The following is a 19,741-nucleotide window of genomic DNA, read 5'->3' as shown; positions in this document are numbered from 1 at the left end:
ACTTAGCTTTAATTAAATAAAAGTCTTATCTATACCCTTAAATATCACATGATCTCACTCATATGTGGGATATAATGATCAACATGATTTGATGAACAAGAATAGATCCAGAGACAAATGGTAGGGGAGGCGGGGGGGGGGGCGGAGGTTAGAGAGCAACCAAAGGACTTGTATGCATGCATATTAGCATAACCAATGGACACAGGCACTGGGGCGGTGGGGGCTTGCCCGGGGTGGGAATGACTAGGAGGGTGGGGTCAATTGGGGGAAAAGGAGACATATGTAAAACTTTAGACAATAAATAAAATTTTTTTAAAAAGTTAAAGCACATTTCCAAAAATTTATTTAAATTAACCTCTTAAATGAAAATCATAAACATTTTTATGTAAGATATTTTATAATTAAAATGTACAACTTAGGCTTTTATGCAAAATCTAAATTTAATAAATTTATAGCAAAATTTAGAAACAGCCACCACTGATGGAAAATTTAAGCATTTGAGGGGTGGAATATTATCATTAGATATACTCATGGTGGTTTTTTAATACCTGTGGCCTGATGATATGGTGGAGATTACATTGCTGTGAATTTAAAGATATAGTTCTCATTTCAAGCCATCTATTTTATTAGTGTATTAATATTTTACCTAGTTCATTTTCCATGAGTAGTTCATCTACTAAATGAATCTCTTGATGGGTGTCATGGAAACCTAGGTAATGCCAGCCTCTTTCCTCTTATTGTGTGCGGTTGTATCTTCAGAAACTTCAGAGAAATTTGTAATACTACAGATTTGAAAGCCATCTTATTTAAGTCCTTGGCCTCCATGAAACTTTAGGCTTCTTACAATAAAAGCAAGGTCAGTAGCTTTTTAGCCACAGAAGTTAAGCTAAGTGGCCCATAACACCCTGGGTTTTATCTTTTACTTTAAATGAAATATCATTTGCTACTTGGTAGTCATTAGTATTGCCTTCTGTATATTCAAACTGTTAAATATGTCAAAATGTATATGTTTCTCTCTTTTATTTTTTAAAAGGATTTTAATATTGTCATATAAAATAGGAATCTAGCATTTCCTTTAGTTATAGTATTTTTTCCTTAGAGTCTAAAATTATTATGATTGTAGTCACTGACTAACTTCCTTTTCTGTCATGAAAATTATGCTGTTTGCTTTAGAACATTTACCAACAGAGCAAGCATATTATCATTTACAGCAAAGCTGGACTGCTACCACTACACACTTCTAAATGACTTCTTACGTTTTTGTTTTTCTCCATCAATTGTGGTGAATCTTATTCCTAGCACTTGACATTTCTGGAATATGAAGCTTAAAATGGTTTGCTTCTGTCTCAGAATCATTGTAAAACTATCATTTTCATTTCCATATGTGTTTCTATGGTGTGTCTTACCAGACACAGCCAAGTAAGTTATGATTTACCTATTTGAGTCATTTCTTTTTCTCATTTTCTCCATTATTGATATCTATTTTTTCCCACACAATCACAGTTTCACTTTTAGCTAGTTCACCAAAGAGTCCAATATTATGTTTTCTGTAGACTTTAAAAAATGAAGTTTATTTAAGTAACAATATATAAGAAGATAATGTTTTTGTATTTGTTCCTTTTGTTCACAATGTGTACACGCCAGTTTTTTAACTGACTTTCAGAAATCAGAAGGCTGATAAATTACCTGTGATGACAATCAATTTGCTTTGATTTCACCCTTATTCCAGTACATACCCCTTTTACTTACAAGCACATTTACCGTTATTACTCGGAACACCTCAGAAAGGTGTGTTGGATGTAACCATGGCATAAAGGCCTCATATAATTGAATAACCTAAATGTAAATAATGCTCTGCAGCTTACAGCGTGCTCTGGTGTATGTCACCTGTCTTCTGTTTGTTCTCTGGTTATTTAAATAGGACATGGAATTCTTCGGTTCCTTGAACAAGAAACAAGGTTAGAGTAAAATACTACTAGATTTATCTGGAGTTTGTAATCAAGAATAAATAATTCCTCTGTAGTATTTCTAGAAAACAATTACTTTTGGACTCAGAATGCTGAGAAACAGGTAGTTCCGAAGAAGTTGGATGCTTGAATGGAGGATTTAATTTAAGGTATAATTTAACTTTTATTAAACTATAAATAAATTCTAGGGAAGAGAGATTGCTCACATATCAGAGTTGCCTAACTTTTGTCAAGCCATGAAGGGCACTGTAGCAGCTGTGGTTCACAGAATGAGCTGCAGTATCCTAGAAGTATTAAAAAATAAGTTCAGAAATATAAATTTGCTCTTTTTTACTCACATGATATCAGGCTTATTTTTATTGTTAAACTAGTTGTGTTCTGGGTTTATAAAATTTCTGGTTGAATCTTTAAACTGAAAATATTTAGTTTGATCTCTGATGAGCTCCCAGTTTATGGTTCCACTCTGTGTTCCATTTATCCTTTTGCTCCTCATTTTTCCCTTTGAAGACAATGGGAGCTCTTATCAAAATGACGCTATTGAGAATTTGACATTTAGTTTCTTCCTAATCTGGCTCATGTCACTAGGTCATGTTTCATGAAATAATTTTTAAAATATTATTCCGTTATCTTTTTATTTAGTGTATTTATATCTGAAGTATTTCTGAGTGTAGAATCTTTTCTTCTACTGGCATGCTGGATATCTTTGTATTCATTTTCAAACTGTGGTATACATTTTATTTTGGCATTTTACTTAGCTGTGTTCCTCTAAAATTGGCAGATTTCTTGAACTCTGATGCTCAATTATTTGGTTTTCATTTAGCAGAGGAGCTTGTTGATTTTTGTGGCCTTAACCTTATTAATTTTAGCCACACTTTCACAAAGTGTTAGATCCATATAATGTTAATTTTTTTAGCTGCTCAACTCCTTATGCAATCTTGGCATTCCCCACACCTCCGCTTCCCTCCCTCCCTCCCCAAATAGGATTCTCTGCAGACACACAATCTGCTGCAGGTTTTCTGTCTCCAGCGCTCATTTGGTACATATACCCATTCCCATTGTATATTATTTATTAATGAAATGTATTATTTAATTGCATCTTAAGTGTTTGTCCTTTATTTCACTTAACATAAGAATCTTGAAAACAGAAATTATGTGTTGTAGTTTTTGTATTGATCACAGGACCCAGGAAAATATTGTTACGAATATGATAAGTGTAAAATGGTCATCTGGTGTCTGATTTACTTACCATGTCCCAAATTTGTAAACATTGTTGTGAATGTGACCTAGCCAATATCTATCTGGAGGTCACTTAATCCAGAATACTTTCAAAATAGGAAACTTCTCAGAACTTTTCAAATAGTTATTACAAAAGCCATATCTTATCAGAAATAGGTTATCTGGATTCTTAGTTTGGAGCAAATAAGAAAATAGACTCAAAAATTAGTAAGAAGTAATAATGCAGACCTGGATTTAGGAAAAGAAGCACTTTATAATCAACAGAAAATAACTCAAAAAGCATAATAGTGTAGAGCCATTTAGTGTAAGTAGTCAAATGTATCTAATCATCTAGGGCAGTGGTCGGCAAACTCATTAGTCAACAGAGCCAAATATCAGCAGTACAACGATTGAAATTTCTTTTGACAGCCAAATTTTTTAAACTGAAACTTCTTCTAACGCCACTTCCTCAAAATAGACTCGCCCAGGCCGTGGTATTTTGTGGAAGAGCCACACTCAAGGGGCCAAAGAGCCGCATGTGGCTCGCGAGCCACAGTTTGCCGACCACAGATCTAGGGCTTGCTATATAATGATTGATGCTTATAATGAAGATTGAGTCATCGAGAACCATTTAAATATGTTCTGTACACTTCATAAAAACTCAGGGAGTGTAAAATATATTTACAAAGATTTCTGACTCAAGTTTGTGTGTTGTTTTAAGGTTTGTCAAGCATTGCTTATTTAGAAATTCACTTATTTGAAGTATCTAATTTCCTAATCATGTTACACAAATGAAGCTGTGTGGGTATAAAATGCAGCACATACTAACCAAACTTTTGCACTTTACTGACAGTGTGCTATTTAAAGTCTCCTTGTCTTCAAGCATTCGATTTCCTTACTGTCTGTCCCCCCTTACCTCGCCTCACCACTGTCCTCTTCTGTCTTTGTGAGCCACCTGAAGGCAGAGATTGTCTTACTCACCTATGCACTAGTATAGCACTGCCTTGTAGTAGATGCTCAATAAGTGTTCAATTAAAAAATAAAATAAAATAAGTGTTCAAGCTTTGTGCTGGATTGTTTTAAAAGAGCACATGTATGTATGGTCTTCTGTTCATATTCCCAAGAGAAGAGCGTGTCATGCTAACATTTTATTTCCAGATTAAATATGCAGGTTATTTGCTATTGTGTTGCTTGATAGAATAGTTTCCTTTTTATTCCCTACAAATATTGTTTTACTAGTTACCATCTTCCTTTTTTATAGATGGACTAATTGCCTCTGAAGGAGCCATAAGTCCAGATTTCTTCAATGATTATCACCTGCAAAATGGAGATGTAGTTGGGCAGCATTCATTTCCTGGCAGGTAAACAATCTTTCCAAGAAAATCTATTTCCCTTGTTTTTAAAAGCTAGAATTCTCTTCATTTCCCATTTTTCTATCTTTGTTCATTAAAGAGGAAAAAATACTCAGTATTTTCAAGATTATGCTTGCTTGAATTTAAATTAATTTCTGAAGTCATATTTTCTATGTAAAAAAAAAGCAAATCACAGATCTGAAAAACATATATGCTTCATCACTGATTTTCAAAATCCAGGCTTTCTATTGAAAGAGACAGTACTTTTGTCAAATTAATGAACCAAGATTGTTTTCCAAAGCTAATAAAATATAAAATAAAATAAGAATTCAATGCATGTATTTTACCAATTATTCAGACATCACTGTTTTAGCAAGTTGATACTTTGATTAAAAATTTCTCCTCCTTGGATGGCATGCAAATAAAACATTTAAGGGGAAAAAATCTGACATGTCAGTATTGTTCTACAATTGATTTATAAAATTTTACCAGAATGTGTAAACAATATTTTCTCCTTCATATCATTTCTTGTGGTGTAATATTTGAATTTAGACTGACTATTGAAATTTCACATCAAATTAGTCTCACGAATAGGTGTCTTATTTGCCGTTAAGACTATTTTTCCTTTAAATTATTTATTTAATTTTTTCTTATAGATTTGTACTTTTCATTAACATGAAATGTTTTCTGTTTGGAAGATATATTTAGGCATTATTTAATTGAAAGAATACAATTATGACTAATATTTTGTAACTCTTATTGATCACTTGTAATAAGGCATTTGATTCAATAGTAATTATTTACAACCATTATTGATCATGTATTGTGTATAATCTATTTTACAAATATTCATCATATTTATTTTAACCTGCCCAGCAATATTTTAAGACAAGTATTGTTATAGACATTTTACAGATGAAGAAATCAAGGCTCTAAGAATTTAAATAACCAACTCACACTAGTAGGATATTACTGAAAAAAGTTGAACTCAGGTCTCTATGTTTCCAAAGTTTATGTTCTTTCAAACATGATGCCTAATTTGGAAGGAAACAGCATACTATAGTGACTTCTAAGCATTTGGGTTTTTTTTTACCACAACCCCATTAAGAAATACCTTTCATATTGCAACCCAATGCACACATACACATTTGTTTATTTATATATATATATATATATATATATATATATATATATATATATCTGTATATATGTAGAACAAAAATTTCTTAAAACGGTAATTACTTTTACTGTCCATAATGTGCAATGATAAATTCTGTTTTATTCTATTATTTCATGTTTGAAATGCACATTGCAACCCACTATATTGGTTTCACAACTCATTGATGATAATGACTCAAAGTTTTAAAAGCATGGTGGAAAATGTAGTATTACATGAAATATGATACCTTATATGTAGTTCAGTATTCTGTAGCAGACTTTAAATAAATAATAGCACTTTCGAAATAGTTTTATTGTTGTACTGGATGTCACGGTAAGAAACTCCTTGCCTTAGGAAATAAAAGTTAAACATGGTTACATACCAGAAAGCATATGGCTTTTGATTACTTCTGATGTTTCTGTCTATATTAGCTATAATCATTTAAATAGAGGCTCTGTTTAATCATAACTACTATACGCCATCATGGGACAATTCCTTATACAAATGTTTTCTAAAACATAATTGGAAAAGAAAGAAATGATTTGGGTTTTTAATCCTAATATTTATATGGGAGATTTTTGCTGATGGCATTTACAAGATTAATTCTGCCATTTATGTTTAATTGTGAAGAAAACATTTTTGTATCTTCTTCAGACACTGCCAATCCCCAGTCTAAAGAAAACAGACGGATACTAATTATGCATTACTTACTCCAGAAAGATTTGCTTTCAGTTTTTTAAGAACCTGAACATTTTCATTAAAATTGAATATACAAAACAATGAACTTATGAGCTCAGTTTAGCAAAATTTCTCATCTGGTTTTCAAAATGGCCATTTTATAAAATAATATGTTTGTACTCAGTGACTAAATTATGCACTTATGTCTAAAGATTTCAGTGTTTTATTTCTTAATTCTGTCAATAACTCTTTAAAAATGACTGGGAAAATTCTCTTATCTTTGTACCTTCAGTTCCTTTAAAAGATAAAAATATTTAAGTAGTGTCTCTTATATCTAAAAGGCACATCAGAGTAATGTTGGCTTAAATGACTAGTTAATAAAACTTACTATAGACTATTTTCAAATCAAAAGAGTGATATACTTATTTATTATAATCATTTTGATTTGGGAATTATTTTCCCTTTAAAAAGAACTTCCCCTGAGAAAGTTGTCTTTCATCTCCTGTCTTTTGTAATTTCTCAGGCCTTAAATCATGTAACTGTATCGTTTTCTTTTTTTATTTCCAGGAGAAATAATTTACAATGAATTTCCTTACTTTTTTTTGTGGGGGGTGGAGATTAGGTAATAGATCAAATAAGAAGGGACTTTCAATTAGATCAGCAGAGATACAGAGAAAATCTACAGTGTAGCCCAAACTAGGTTGTTTTTTTCTGCATTTCCTACTCTGGAATCATTTACTCTTGCTTTTATTCAATCATTTTTGATTGGTTAGGATTCTCTTTTAATAGGATTTCTATGCTCTTCTTTGATAGTAACAAACCATAGATCTTATCTGGTTTATTTTTTAATTCTGCAAAGATTTAAGCATTTTAAATTGCTACATAATTATTCACATATTTTGGCATGAAAATTTGCCACAAAATGTCCCAGATGTGAAATTTTAAACTAATGGCTACCTTTCAGCTTCTGGTATCCAATAGGTAAACTTAAAGCCTGTTAGATGAAATAACATTGACTCAAAATACTATTTTTGAAAATTTTTATTTTAAGCAAAATAGAAGTATTTTTTTAGAACTATAAACAGAAGATGTTAAACTCTTTTTTTAATATATATTTTATTGATTTTTTTACAGAGATGGAAGGGAGAGGTATAGAGAGTTAGAAACATCGATGAGAGAGAAACATCGATCAGCTGCCTCCTGCACACCCCCTATAGGGGATGTGCCTGCAACCGAGGTACATGCCCTTGAATGGAATCAAACCTGGGACCCTTCAGTCCGCAGGCTGACGCTCTATCCACTGAGCCAAACCGGTTAGGGCAGAAGATGTTAAACTCTTATTCTTCATCTTCGCTGTGGAGATAAGAATAAGCAGACCTAATGGACAACTTGAAGAATTTGGATTAGTTATGACAAAAAAATGTCTTGATTGAATTTTAAATATTGAAAAAGCTGATTTTTAAATACTTTTAAAAAGAGAAAATGTTATATGTTCTGAGTTGTTTTTTGAACAGGGAAATTGTTCAGATGACTTAAGCTTCCCCTGTTCCTTTTCATATATCTTTGATAAGTAAGCACTGTCAAGTTATCCGAAAAAATAATAATAAATTAATGTATAACCCTAGCCGATTTGGCTCAGTGGATAGAGCATAGGCCTGGGGACTGAAGGGTCCCAGGTTTGATTCCAGTCAAGGGCACATGCCCGGGTTGTGGGCTTGATCCCCAGTGGGAGGCATGCAGGAGGCAGCCAATCAATGATTCTCATCATTAATGTTTCTCTCCCTTCCTCTCTGAAATCACTAAAAATATATTTTAAAAATTAATGTATAAAATGTAAACTTTTTAATCATTGTCATTGTTTTTAACATGAAACAATATGGCAGTGCCAGGTGGCATGCTCTTTAGCCAATACTCATGGCTTTTTGGTCTTTGGGTTTTAACATATCTGTTTCACTGGGTTCAGGTCAAGTTGATGATCCCAAGTTCCTGTGAGGGAAAGAATACATTTCTAATTTTTATAAGAGTTGTGTTTTTTTTTTTATTGTTCAAAGAAAAACCCTTCACTTTCTTCCTAAAATGGCAAAATTTAGTAATAGGGCATATCTGTTAAAATGCAGAAACTAAGCCAGATTTAGAGAACAGTTCAAATTAGTCTTTTTCTTAAAATCCACGTCAGGGGTCCTGCTTAATCTGAATGCCTGCATTTTTGTAATATAACAAGGCCATGTAAATGGAAATATTGAAAACTGTAAACTCATCTATCCTATTCTACAAGGGAGATTGGATGTCTGATAAAATAGATGTGGCAGTTGGACAGCGAATCCTGGGTTTTAGACATGCCTCACTATCAGTCGGAACCTCTGGGCGCCAGAATTCCCTGACATTTAGAGGTAATGCAAAATGCATTAGGGCTTCAAGGCATTAGCTACAGAGTTGCCAATCCCAGAGGGTCAGATGTAAATCTTCCCCTCCCCAAATCTGAACTGGTGTTAAAAGTGGAACTTGCTATTGAAGCTAATTAAAAATAATAGGAGTAAGACTAGCTTTCTCCCCCTTTTTACCATGTATCCGTACCATACTTTTGGACCGTTTTTTATTATAACTCTTACTTTTCAAGACTAACAAGAACCTCATGTTGAGTATTTTTAAACTGCTTCCAGCTTTTACAAATCAGTTTTTGTTGCAGTAAAAATGGTCCATTTTTCTTTTATAGGAATCCAATTTTCATAAACTGGAAAAAAATTACAGAGGCTGCTTAGGTTTCCTTGGGGCTTTGAACAATGTTTTTCAGAGGGAGGGCCTGGAGTTCTTTGTGGTTGCCACGGTGATGTCATTTACTGACCATTTCACTGGAGCCCGGGATGAACTAGATGTGTCGTTATCTGAGCCATCTGATTCTTACACTTTCATTTTCTGTGTCTGTTAGACAGCCTGCCTCTTTTTCCTTCTTTCTTAGAATATGTTGGCATGAACTTTTCTGTGCATTATATGAATTATATATTACCAATATGCACCTTTTATTCTGTTCGCTCAATTTATTTTTTTCAAACATTAAATCACAATTGAAATGTTAATTGTACTTCTAAAAATCATACTGAATAGACCTAACAAATTACTTACTTCCTTAATATATAAGAAATAATCTTTCATTTAAATTTTTAAATGTATATTTTTACCTAATACAAGGATTCTACATGTAAAAATTAGATATTTCTTTAGCTACTAGGCCACCTTGATTTTACTCAGCTATTAACTCAGTTTTTTCACTTGAGAAAAGCACCTCATATTTACATATTCCCTGTCTAAAGTGCATTGTGCAGTGTTTACAGAACTACATATTATTTCTAGAACTCTATTTGATTAGATTTTTCAAAGCAGTTAAAGAATAAATGAAATGATTGTCTATTACAACTCTTAATTTGGCCAATGCAAAACTTATTTTATATTGAGAAGAAAGTAAATATGCCTATAAAATCCATTCTTCGAGAAATTCTTTATCAATTTTTAATTGATAACCCAAACTCTCCCATTTGTTCTAATAACTGAAGTTTTAGTAACCATTGTTACTGTGGCAGTAGTATAGACAGTATATGAAAGGATCCAAAAATAGTGAAAAGAACCTTCAGGAAATATTTCCTTTGATAAACATTGAGACCAACTATTTTTGTTCAGCAGTATTGTAAGAATTAAATGTATTGGCAAATACTTATGAAATCTTTTAAAGATAATCATTAATTAAAACACTGCTTTATTTAATGTGCTATTAAATTTTTATCAAAAATGAACATAGCCTTTTTGTTATTTATTAATGTCTTCTATTTTTCTCAATAAAGAACATGCTTCATGAAATCTGTAAAAAAAAAAAAACAAACCAGCTCTTGACTTTAGTAATTTTTCCAGACACAGTGGTTACAAAATAAAGCACCCAATTTCCATTTTTTGCCTATCAATTGACAGGGATTTTTAATGCTAACACCCACGTATTGACTGGAGCAAAGAGGTATTCTGATCACCTCCTGTAGGAATTTAAATGGATGAAACCATTTTGGGATATATTTGGTAACAGAGAACAGGAGCCTTAAATTGTTCACTTCCTTTCGTCTGTAACTTCATTTCTAAGACTTTATCCTTATGAAGTGATCAAAGATAAATCCTGCATAAATGAATAAATGATTGTATGTCAAAGAAAATAGATCCACTGAGTGTAGTGAGGTACACTTGCCTAATTGTGGAATAAACGTTATTTTCAGCACCTACTTTTATGCCACAGGATATTGCCCACACATTAGATTATATCATGTCAGTGTTCTGGTTTAAGTCAATATGAAAGTCAAAATAGGTAAAATAGATACATTTAGGAATATATATTTACTTAACATAAAACTCTTCACTTTTTTAAGAGTTGACCACAGAAATTTTATAGTTTGCTTCTTCCTTATTGAAAATTCTCTTTTTATATAAAAAACATTATTCACCTGTGATGTTTTGATAACATAAAATTGAGTACATCGCTGCCATATCTGTAATTTCAGTAATGAAAGTCTACAGTATGTTTGGAACATTTAGTCATTCCATTTATATTCATTTGCATGTACGAAAACATTAGGACAACAGATTCTTTGATTTAATCTCAATGTGTAAATATACTTTTATTTTAAGACAAAACTATTATCAAACAATATACAAAATTTAAAAACAAAAACTTACTGAATGCTTAAGCAAGGCACTGTTAGATATTTTATTTCCTCTTTGTTCATGATTTGCATAGGTCTCTAATACTTGTTCTCAGCTGTACTTAGTTTGGGGAATTTGCAAGAGTTGCTTCTCTGTTTTAATGAAATTTTGTTAAACCATGATTAAAACACATAGAGTACAACCTCTTTATAGGAACAGTAGGATTGAGTAACAGGACAGTATTCTGTTTACTTTTAAAAGTTGCTCTGTTTCAGAGTATATTATTCTATCTGAAAATATCCAAATCTCTGAAATTTTTATTATAATTGTATTTGGTTATCCAAATAACATTGTTTTTAATGTAAGTAAAATATGTATTTCAAGTTCAGTAATAAGTACTATACGTAGGTATAATCAATAGAAATAATTTTCAGTTCTTTCCACCTTCATCAGTATTAACCAATCAGAAATGAGTGGTAAACTTTCTTGACATGAATTAAAACCATTCATAAAAAATAATACTAAATGACAGGGAAAATTATATCTAAGGTAATGAAATGGTCACATTACTTTCAAACTTGTGAGATAGTGAAACAGGAAAACAAGAATGGCAATAGCCCTATAACACAGTTCTGATGAGAAAATAAAACCAATGCAAATAAATGGTTTTCACACTATAAGACTCTTGTTCTAACATAATTCTTATATCAAATTGCATTTTTCTTTCTAAATACTCCCATAGCAATTCTGCCAGTTCGTTTTTTATTACTTCAGAAGATGGACTGTATTAAGAGCCTTCTAAAAGTTTCAAAGAATAAAATGTTTTTTGGTCTAAATCTAAGTATACAAAGACTAATACTAGTAACTTTCATTTAGCTAGCGTTTATAACATCATGTATCTCATTTGATCCTCAACAAGTGTGTGAGTTAGATAAGGCAAAGAATAGTATTATCCCTATTTTAACAAATGTAGAAATTAAGTCTAAGGGATTTTTAAGGGACAAGCCCCAAACCAGATAGCTAATAAATAGTGAAGCCTTTAAGCTTGGCAAGAGCCAGCACTTAGTATTATACCATTACTGCCTCCAAATGGCAAGCCATTATTTTTGTCTCACAGTGAACTATGCTTAGAAACCTTCAAAGTAAATGTTATTACAATTCAGAGTAAGATATGTAGGTCTCATTGTACAACCCAACATGTTTATCTATTTTGCTTTAATACATTTGACATGATTTACTGCAAATTGGTGCTTCAAATTATAGGCAAGTTGCTACAAATTATTAACACCTTAATTAGTTTGCTACTATTCATTTGTCCTAAGTAGTTAGGTCATAAAGTCCTCTATAAATTAGTACAGTTGTATAAACAATTTTGGATGAAATGCGTGGGATAATCTCAGTCTATAAGGGTTAATGTCTCATGCAAATAGTTTATTTAGCTAATTAACTAATGTCAGTGTATATATATGATACTATTATTTTATGCCTATAAATCCTTATATATTAGTCTTATCTTATTTGTTTACTTTTTATTGAGACAACCTCTTTGTAGTCATGAAATCGCAAGAAAATTTGGTTCTACTGCTAGAACACTAATGATTTGCATTTCCCAAGGAGAATTGAATTAGGTTTTATTAGCAAATTGGGCCTATAACTTTAAGGCCAAATTTTATTAGACTATCACACATCAGCATTAGCAAATTATAAACTTTACTGAAATATAGAAATAGAAGCCAAAAATCAAGGCTTAGAATTCTGGAAACTTTAGAAGATGTTTTATCCTAGAGAAATTATACTACTGACTTGGAAAAAAAATTTTAAGTGATTTATTTTCCTTTGAAATTTAGAAGGAATAGAAGTTGGCGACAGAGCTGCCCTCATAAAGTTCGTGTTAATTTTCAATCTGGTGATCTGAGCAGAGTTTTTGGAGGCATGCATGTTAGCTGTATATAAAGTCCAAAGGTGCTCCCAAAGAAAACCAGATTTAAAATCGAATTTATTATCACTTTCTTAGGACTTCATTTAGGAGAAGAAATTCAGCATAACTTAGTCTATAAACAGAAAAGTAATCTGAATATGACTAAATCCTATAAAAATGTTAACACATTAATTATGGTGTAGCTTTGTACTAGAAGAAATGACATGGGAATTAATCCAGTCGTGACTGAGAAGTTAATTATATCACCACCATTAAGAGCAATTATCTAGTGTTAAAGTTCATACATTTTTATATGTATTAATTGCATTTTTGTTGGCTGCACAGATATATAAAAATTAGTTGTAAATTTAAATGGAAAGAAAATAGAAAGTCCTTCAACAAAGATGATTGCTTTTATAACATATTTGACCTATTGAATGCTGTTATTTTCAAAAAAAATATGAGGTGTGTTTTTTTAAGGGAATAGTATGCAAATTGTCATTATAAAGGTTTGCTTAATCACATGCTAATGATAAGAACCAAATTGTAAGCAATTTGATTGATAAGCACCACCACCCATCCAAGAAAATGAGAGGAAAAGAGAGCATGTCATCTTTTATTTCCTTTAAGTCTGGATTCAATGATACTGAGCTTACTCCTAAACTAGGGGATATTTTCTAATTTAAGGTTGATTTATTCTGGCCCGTCTGTGTTTTGATTGATTTAACAATGTGATTTAAGTATTTATGAACAATTTTAAAATTTTTATGTTAGAAATGTTAAACCAAATATTTTTTCTCAAATACTTTTTGAAAAAACAGATGAAACCTAGAGCCTAAAGGTTTTTAAATGTAATATTAATTAATTCCCATATTCTCCATAGTCCTTCCAGATGTGCTATTACCAAATAGCTCAATCCTCAGATAATGAGCCATGTGGGTTCTGTAAACTGATTTGCACTTATTTTGAATAGGAATTATACAGATTGTTGATGAATTATTAAAGTAAATGTATTGCCAAATAAATCTAAGAGCAAAATATTAAACTGTAGTAAATGAGAAAGGAATGTGCAAATGAAGACCTGCCTGCTTTAATAAGTTTAGCAGTTACCTTCTCAGTTTCAACCAAAAGAAAAGAGTTTCTTGTGTGTGTGTGTGTGTGTTGTGTGTGTGTGTGTGTGTGTGTGTGTGTGTTGTTATTGTGTTAAAGAAAAAAAAAAAAGAGGGGGTTTATAAAACTGCTTGCAGCAATATCTAAGACAAAAACAAGGAAATATAATGTTCTAAACTCAGCCGGTCCAAACCACTTGAGCTGCTATGACAGCTCATAAAACAGAGTAGTTTTTAACTGGGCTCTGTTTTACATTGCCAAAGTGAATTTTCCTTGCAGGAAGTAGCCAGAGGGTTTATTTAGTTTCCAGTCCCTGGCTTTGATCTTTCTGTACTGTCACATCTCGGGTTACATAGCTCTTTTTCACTGCAGTAAATCTGCAACAGTTAATGAGAATAAAATTTCCTCCTCCTTACTGATCACATGCTGTTAAATGCCAAACCACAGCCAACTGCATATTTGCAGAATTTCAGCTACAATGTATGAAAATGGTGCAGTCGGTTTAATCTTGTCGTCTTTGTAATTCATTTTATTGGGCTGGCTTGCTTTTTAAGTGACCTACTTTATCAAAAGTAAGTGGTTAAAAGACCAAACCTGGGAGAAAAGATTTAGGATGTTAACAAACATGGGAGGAAAGGGTGCCTGTGTTGAGGAGGTGGGTTGAGGGAGTCAGGGCACATGCGATGTGTACTAGCATTAAGATTCAAAGTGGGTCTACTTTAGTGCTTTTCAAAGACCAGGCCATTTGTTCTCTTCAAATAAAATTAACAAGTTTGTCAATTCTTTGATTGTGTTGTATGTTCAGTTTCAACATAAATTTGTACTTAGTATTTATTTAATAAGCCAGAACATTATTTTTAACTTTTGATTAAAGAGCCCATAGTATTTAATGAAATTTAAAGAATTTCAAAAAAAAACTTGATCTCTACATTATAAGAGCTATTCTTAAAGTAAAAATAAGATTGTTATAAGCAAGCACTGAACCATCCTATCAAATGGGGCCATATATATATTGGAAATATTATAAATATTTGTAAAATAAATCAAAGGAAATTTAAAATTGTATTAAAACAATTTTTTTAATTTCTTTATTGATTAAGGTGTTAACATATGTGTCCTTATTCCCCCATTATTTCCCCATCCTCCCCACTCATGCCCTCAAACTATTTTATACACCATTAAACATATGTATCTTCATGCTGAATTACAATAAAATCTCATATTTTTATTTGCTTTTTTTGCTACAGTTAGACCTTATGATTGAGGCATTATTTGATTCAATTAATATATGTTGTTAAATTTATTTTTCATTTATACCTTTTCTCTTTTTTACTGTCTTATTTTGTGGTTGGTAACTGGAACTTATCTCCTTCCAGAAATTCTCTCTTAGAAGGCCATTTTAGATGATAGCCATTGATAAATATATTCTAATATATTCTAATAATATTATCCATGTATATAGATCATAATAACATAAATATGAAGTATTGTAAAATAAAATATATAAAAGAAATAAATCAACTTCTAGTTTCTCACAATTGAAGTTACACTTATCTTATTGCCATCTGATTCCACAGAAGAAATCATTTGTATTCTCATAAAAATCAAAATGTTGAATATAAAACAATCCTCCTATATAATAAAAGGCTAATATGCAAATTGTCCCTTCAGCAGTTAAACTGACTGGGAGTTCGACTGCTCGCTATGATGTGAGCTGACCACCAGAGGGCGGCGTGGAACGAAGGAAGGCCCCAGCTAGCAGCCGGCAGCCAGGGAAGGAAGGCTCCGGCTGGCAGCTGGAAGGCCCTGATCGGCCCTGTTCCCCAGCCAGGCCTAGGGACCCTACCAATGCACAAATTTCATGCACTGGGCCTCTAGTAGTATATAATACCCATTCAGTGATTTAGATAACTATCATAAAAACAATAACTAAAATTATATTGAAATTTAGGATAATATTTCTAAATTTATCAAGATTTCCTGATAAAACAGAGGACCCACTTGGAGAAGTGCCTATTTTTAGTTACTCCAATGAGAAAAGAGTGATTTCAAAATTTTAAAAGACAGAGAGGTGCAGTACTACCCTGGGCCTTCTTAGAAGGTGTTAAATATAATGTAGAAATGTTGAACTTTAAAATAAGCCAGTCTATGTGCACTTAAACTAAAACATCATAGTTTCCATGTGGAACAAAATGGTGGAGGCTAACACAGAATTTTAGACTCTGTATCTGGGATAGGGTGGGGGCGCTGTTCTGTAGTTTGCTTCTTCATTTTTCTGTAACATTAAATATGTGTCAGACCATTAGTCCAAAATCCATCCAATGTTCTGGATTTGAAAGTCCACAAAAAATTTCTGCACAGAATAAACATTAATTTTGTTAAGTTTTTATTATTATTCAAAAAAATAAGTAAAATTGCTCAAAAATTTGTTTCTGGAACATGAACTGTCCAGACCAGTTTTAAATAAAATTACCGGAAAGAATTAGAAACAATTCAGGCTTCACTGTCATATAGACTTAATCTTTATCCTAATTCAGTTACTTGAAATGTTCTCTAAAATAGTTTCAATTCCTCCTACAATCTTAGATCTGTTAATTAATAATAATGAGGGCAATTATTGAAATACTAGAGGCCCGGTGCATGAAATTCGTGCATGGGTAGGGTCCCTAGGCCTAGCCGGAGATCAGGGCTGATCTGGGCCTTTCAGCTGCCGGGCCGAGGCCTTCCTTCCCCTGCTGCCAGCTGCCAGCTGCCAGCTGGAGCCTTCCTTCATTCCACACCGCCCCTTGGTGGTCAGCGATCGAACTCCTAGTCTTGCGATCGAACTCCCAGTCGAACTCCCGAGGGCACACTTTGCATATTAGCCTTTTATATATAGATATGTACGTTGAGTGCTAGGTAGCATGCTAATTGCTATTTATTACATCCCTGTCTAATCTTCACAACAGCTCAGGCAAGTAGCCATTAATAGTAAGAAAACTGAAGCTTATAAAGTTAACCAACTTGCCCACGGTTGTCTTCCTACCACCCAATGTCTACTTCTATTTCTGCCCATCTTTCTTCCTTCCGTTACACTGAAGAAAGTGCCTTTTTGCGTAGTCCAGCCAGTCCATTTTGCTCTGGCCCCATCCCTGTTGTTTCTCAAGGATTTCTTTGCTGTCCTCTCTTTTCCCTTCTACTGGATCATTTTGTCATCTTATGAACGTTCTCTGGAATCTCCAAAGTTAAACTCTCATTGGCCCCACATCACATTCCTACTACTGCCCATTTCTCACTTCCCATCATACATGCTTCTCAAAAGACTCTTCACTCTTCACTTTCCTGTCTTGTCAAGATCGCCAGTGGTCTTCACCTCGCCACATCCAGTGGGCCTTCCTTGTCCTTCATCCTCAAGAGTGTCTGGGTCCTGCTTTGTGAAACTTCCCTTTTGTATTATTTTCTATATGAACATCTCAAGTATCTCAGCTCAGGTATCACTCCCTCAAGAGCCTTTTCCTGACAAAATGATCAAAGAAGCTCCTTCCCCATCCTCTAATTTCTGTGTTAGCACCCCAGTCATTTACTTATCTGCCTTCTTCCACAAGCGGTTAGTCTCCAGAAGACCAAGAACTTTGTCACATTCAAAGGTGGGCCTACAGTGCTGGCACAGTAGGTTCTCAGTAGATGTTTGTTTAATAAATGAGTTGTAAGGGTCAGAGCCAGTGTTCAAACACATATGTGTCTTCCTCTATTTCCTGGGCTGTATTTTATTTTCAATCTTAATTTTTTTTAACAATGTCTTAAATTTATATTTAATCTTTACCACTTCAGCATCCTTTCAAATATACAATGTATAGAACAGGGTGGGGCAAAAGTAGCTTTACAGTTGTTCATATAGAAAATAATACAATAATGGACAAATAATAATACAGGAATAAACAGTTTCATGCATTCACACTGTAAACCTACTTTTGCCCCACCCTGTATTTATTATAGACTCAAGATATATATATATATACACACACACACATGCACATATATAGTATTATATGCTTATATTACAACATTGTTGGTAGGAACCTATGCTATGTGGGAAATTTTTTAATAACCTATATAAGATCAAAATGTCTTTTAAATTGCAGTATTTTATGTAGATGAAGATGCCTGCCTTCATAGTTAAGATTGAGTTAAGAAATTCTTAGTACACATGTATTATACTACAACATATCTCGTTGAAGTACTTCTCACATATGTATGTATACACACACACACACACACACACACACATACACACGAGAGAAGTACTTACCTTACCGAATATCAGCATTCTTTATCATAAAAAAAAAATTTATTATTGGGAAAAGAAACTTTTTATGTCCCAGTATTAAGAAGTTTTATATTATTTTTCATTATCAAATAGCCTATGTTCTGTAGAAACAAATTATATGCTATACTTAAAATGAATAGTTTCCTTAACCGTATTTTTTTCCTATTACTGGGTCTTAACTAATGACCTGTTAGTAACTAGTAAATCAGAAGGATAGCATATGTGCTGTTGGAGACTGTCATTTCTAAAAGATATTTTAACTTCTAAAGTTTCTGTGATGACAAATTAAATTAACTTTATAGGATATAAAATAAAGATATAATCAAGGTAAGAATGTGCATTTAACGCTTTCTTTTAACACAATATTTTATTTAGTAACCTTTCTAACTGACAAGGACTTGGATGGGCCCCAGGGATAGAGAAACAATTCTTTTTCCCTCAAGAAAGTTATAGTTCAGGATTAAAATGTCATTATTTGAGATGACTTAAAGCATAATTATTATTCCTTATTTCAACTTTCTCTTTTTGAAAATATTTATGATTAATAGTATTATTTGGCTTAGAAAAGACATTCAGGAATCAATACTAAGTACTTTGTCAACTTTGGGACATCAGTGGTCTTGTAACTGGACAACCAAGGGATCCAGGCTGCCTGTCACTACTTTGGCCAATTAAGCAGAGACAGGGTTGAATCATATATGAGCATTTATTCCAATACTGCTGGCTTTATGGGAACGCAGCAGATCATCCACAAAAATCTGCTCTGCACCCCACCATAAGCCAGCTGCTTATATTTGGTAGAAGGATGAAGAGTACATGAGCAAGTAGGAATTACAGGTATGGGAAAGTGGGCATGGGATAACCATTGCAGGTTACAAGTCATGTGGACTGGGGGGAGTCACAGAGATCGGGCTCCTTCAGGCGCCTCGGGACCAGATTACAGGTAATAGGGGGTTTTAAAGATCAGGTACCTTCAGGACTAGGTGCCAGGAGGTTGTAAACCTGTCCATAATGATAGGCAGTTCTCAGAAAAAGGATGGACTGCCTTCCGATGTTAGCTCTCAAGTCCTAGGGTGTTTATCTCTCAGCGAGGTTAGAATGTGCTTTCTCTAATCAGAACAGAACCATCATGGTTAACAAAGCATGATTAATATTTCTTATAATTGTAGCTGGTCCAAATATTTTATTTCTGCCCCAAACAGTCTTCTACATGTTCCTGCCTACTTTTGTGTTATTCTCACACCTTGATTAAATGTGCTTGCATGCACATGAGTATTCCAATGAAATAAACATCTTAAACAGTTCTGAATTGTCCTTAATCTTAAGAGGACACAAAATCAATCATCTTTGGAAAAGAATGCC

General features: G+C 33.0%; 1 protein-coding gene across 3 annotated transcripts in view; it reads left to right on the top strand.

The window, feature by feature from the left end:
• Positions 1–19,741, top strand: part of KIFAP3 (kinesin associated protein 3) — a 143,102-nt gene that overhangs the window by 109,163 nt on the left and 14,198 nt on the right. For all 3 annotated transcript variants that reach the window (XM_054712272.1, XM_054712273.1, XM_008145826.3), the window contains one exon: positions 4,444–4,543. In XM_054712272.1, coding sequence (XP_054568247.1) covers positions 4,444–4,543 — 100 coding nt within the window. The remainder of the gene's footprint in view (positions 1–4,443; positions 4,544–19,741) is intronic.

The sequence above is a fragment of the Eptesicus fuscus genome, chromosome 22 (genome assembly GCF_027574615.1).
Source record: "Eptesicus fuscus isolate TK198812 chromosome 22, DD_ASM_mEF_20220401, whole genome shotgun sequence".
Lineage (NCBI taxonomy): Eukaryota > Metazoa > Chordata > Mammalia > Chiroptera > Vespertilionidae > Eptesicus > Eptesicus fuscus.
The sequence above is the reverse complement of the archived record's forward strand: the minus strand, read 5'-3'. Positions and strand labels throughout refer to the sequence as shown.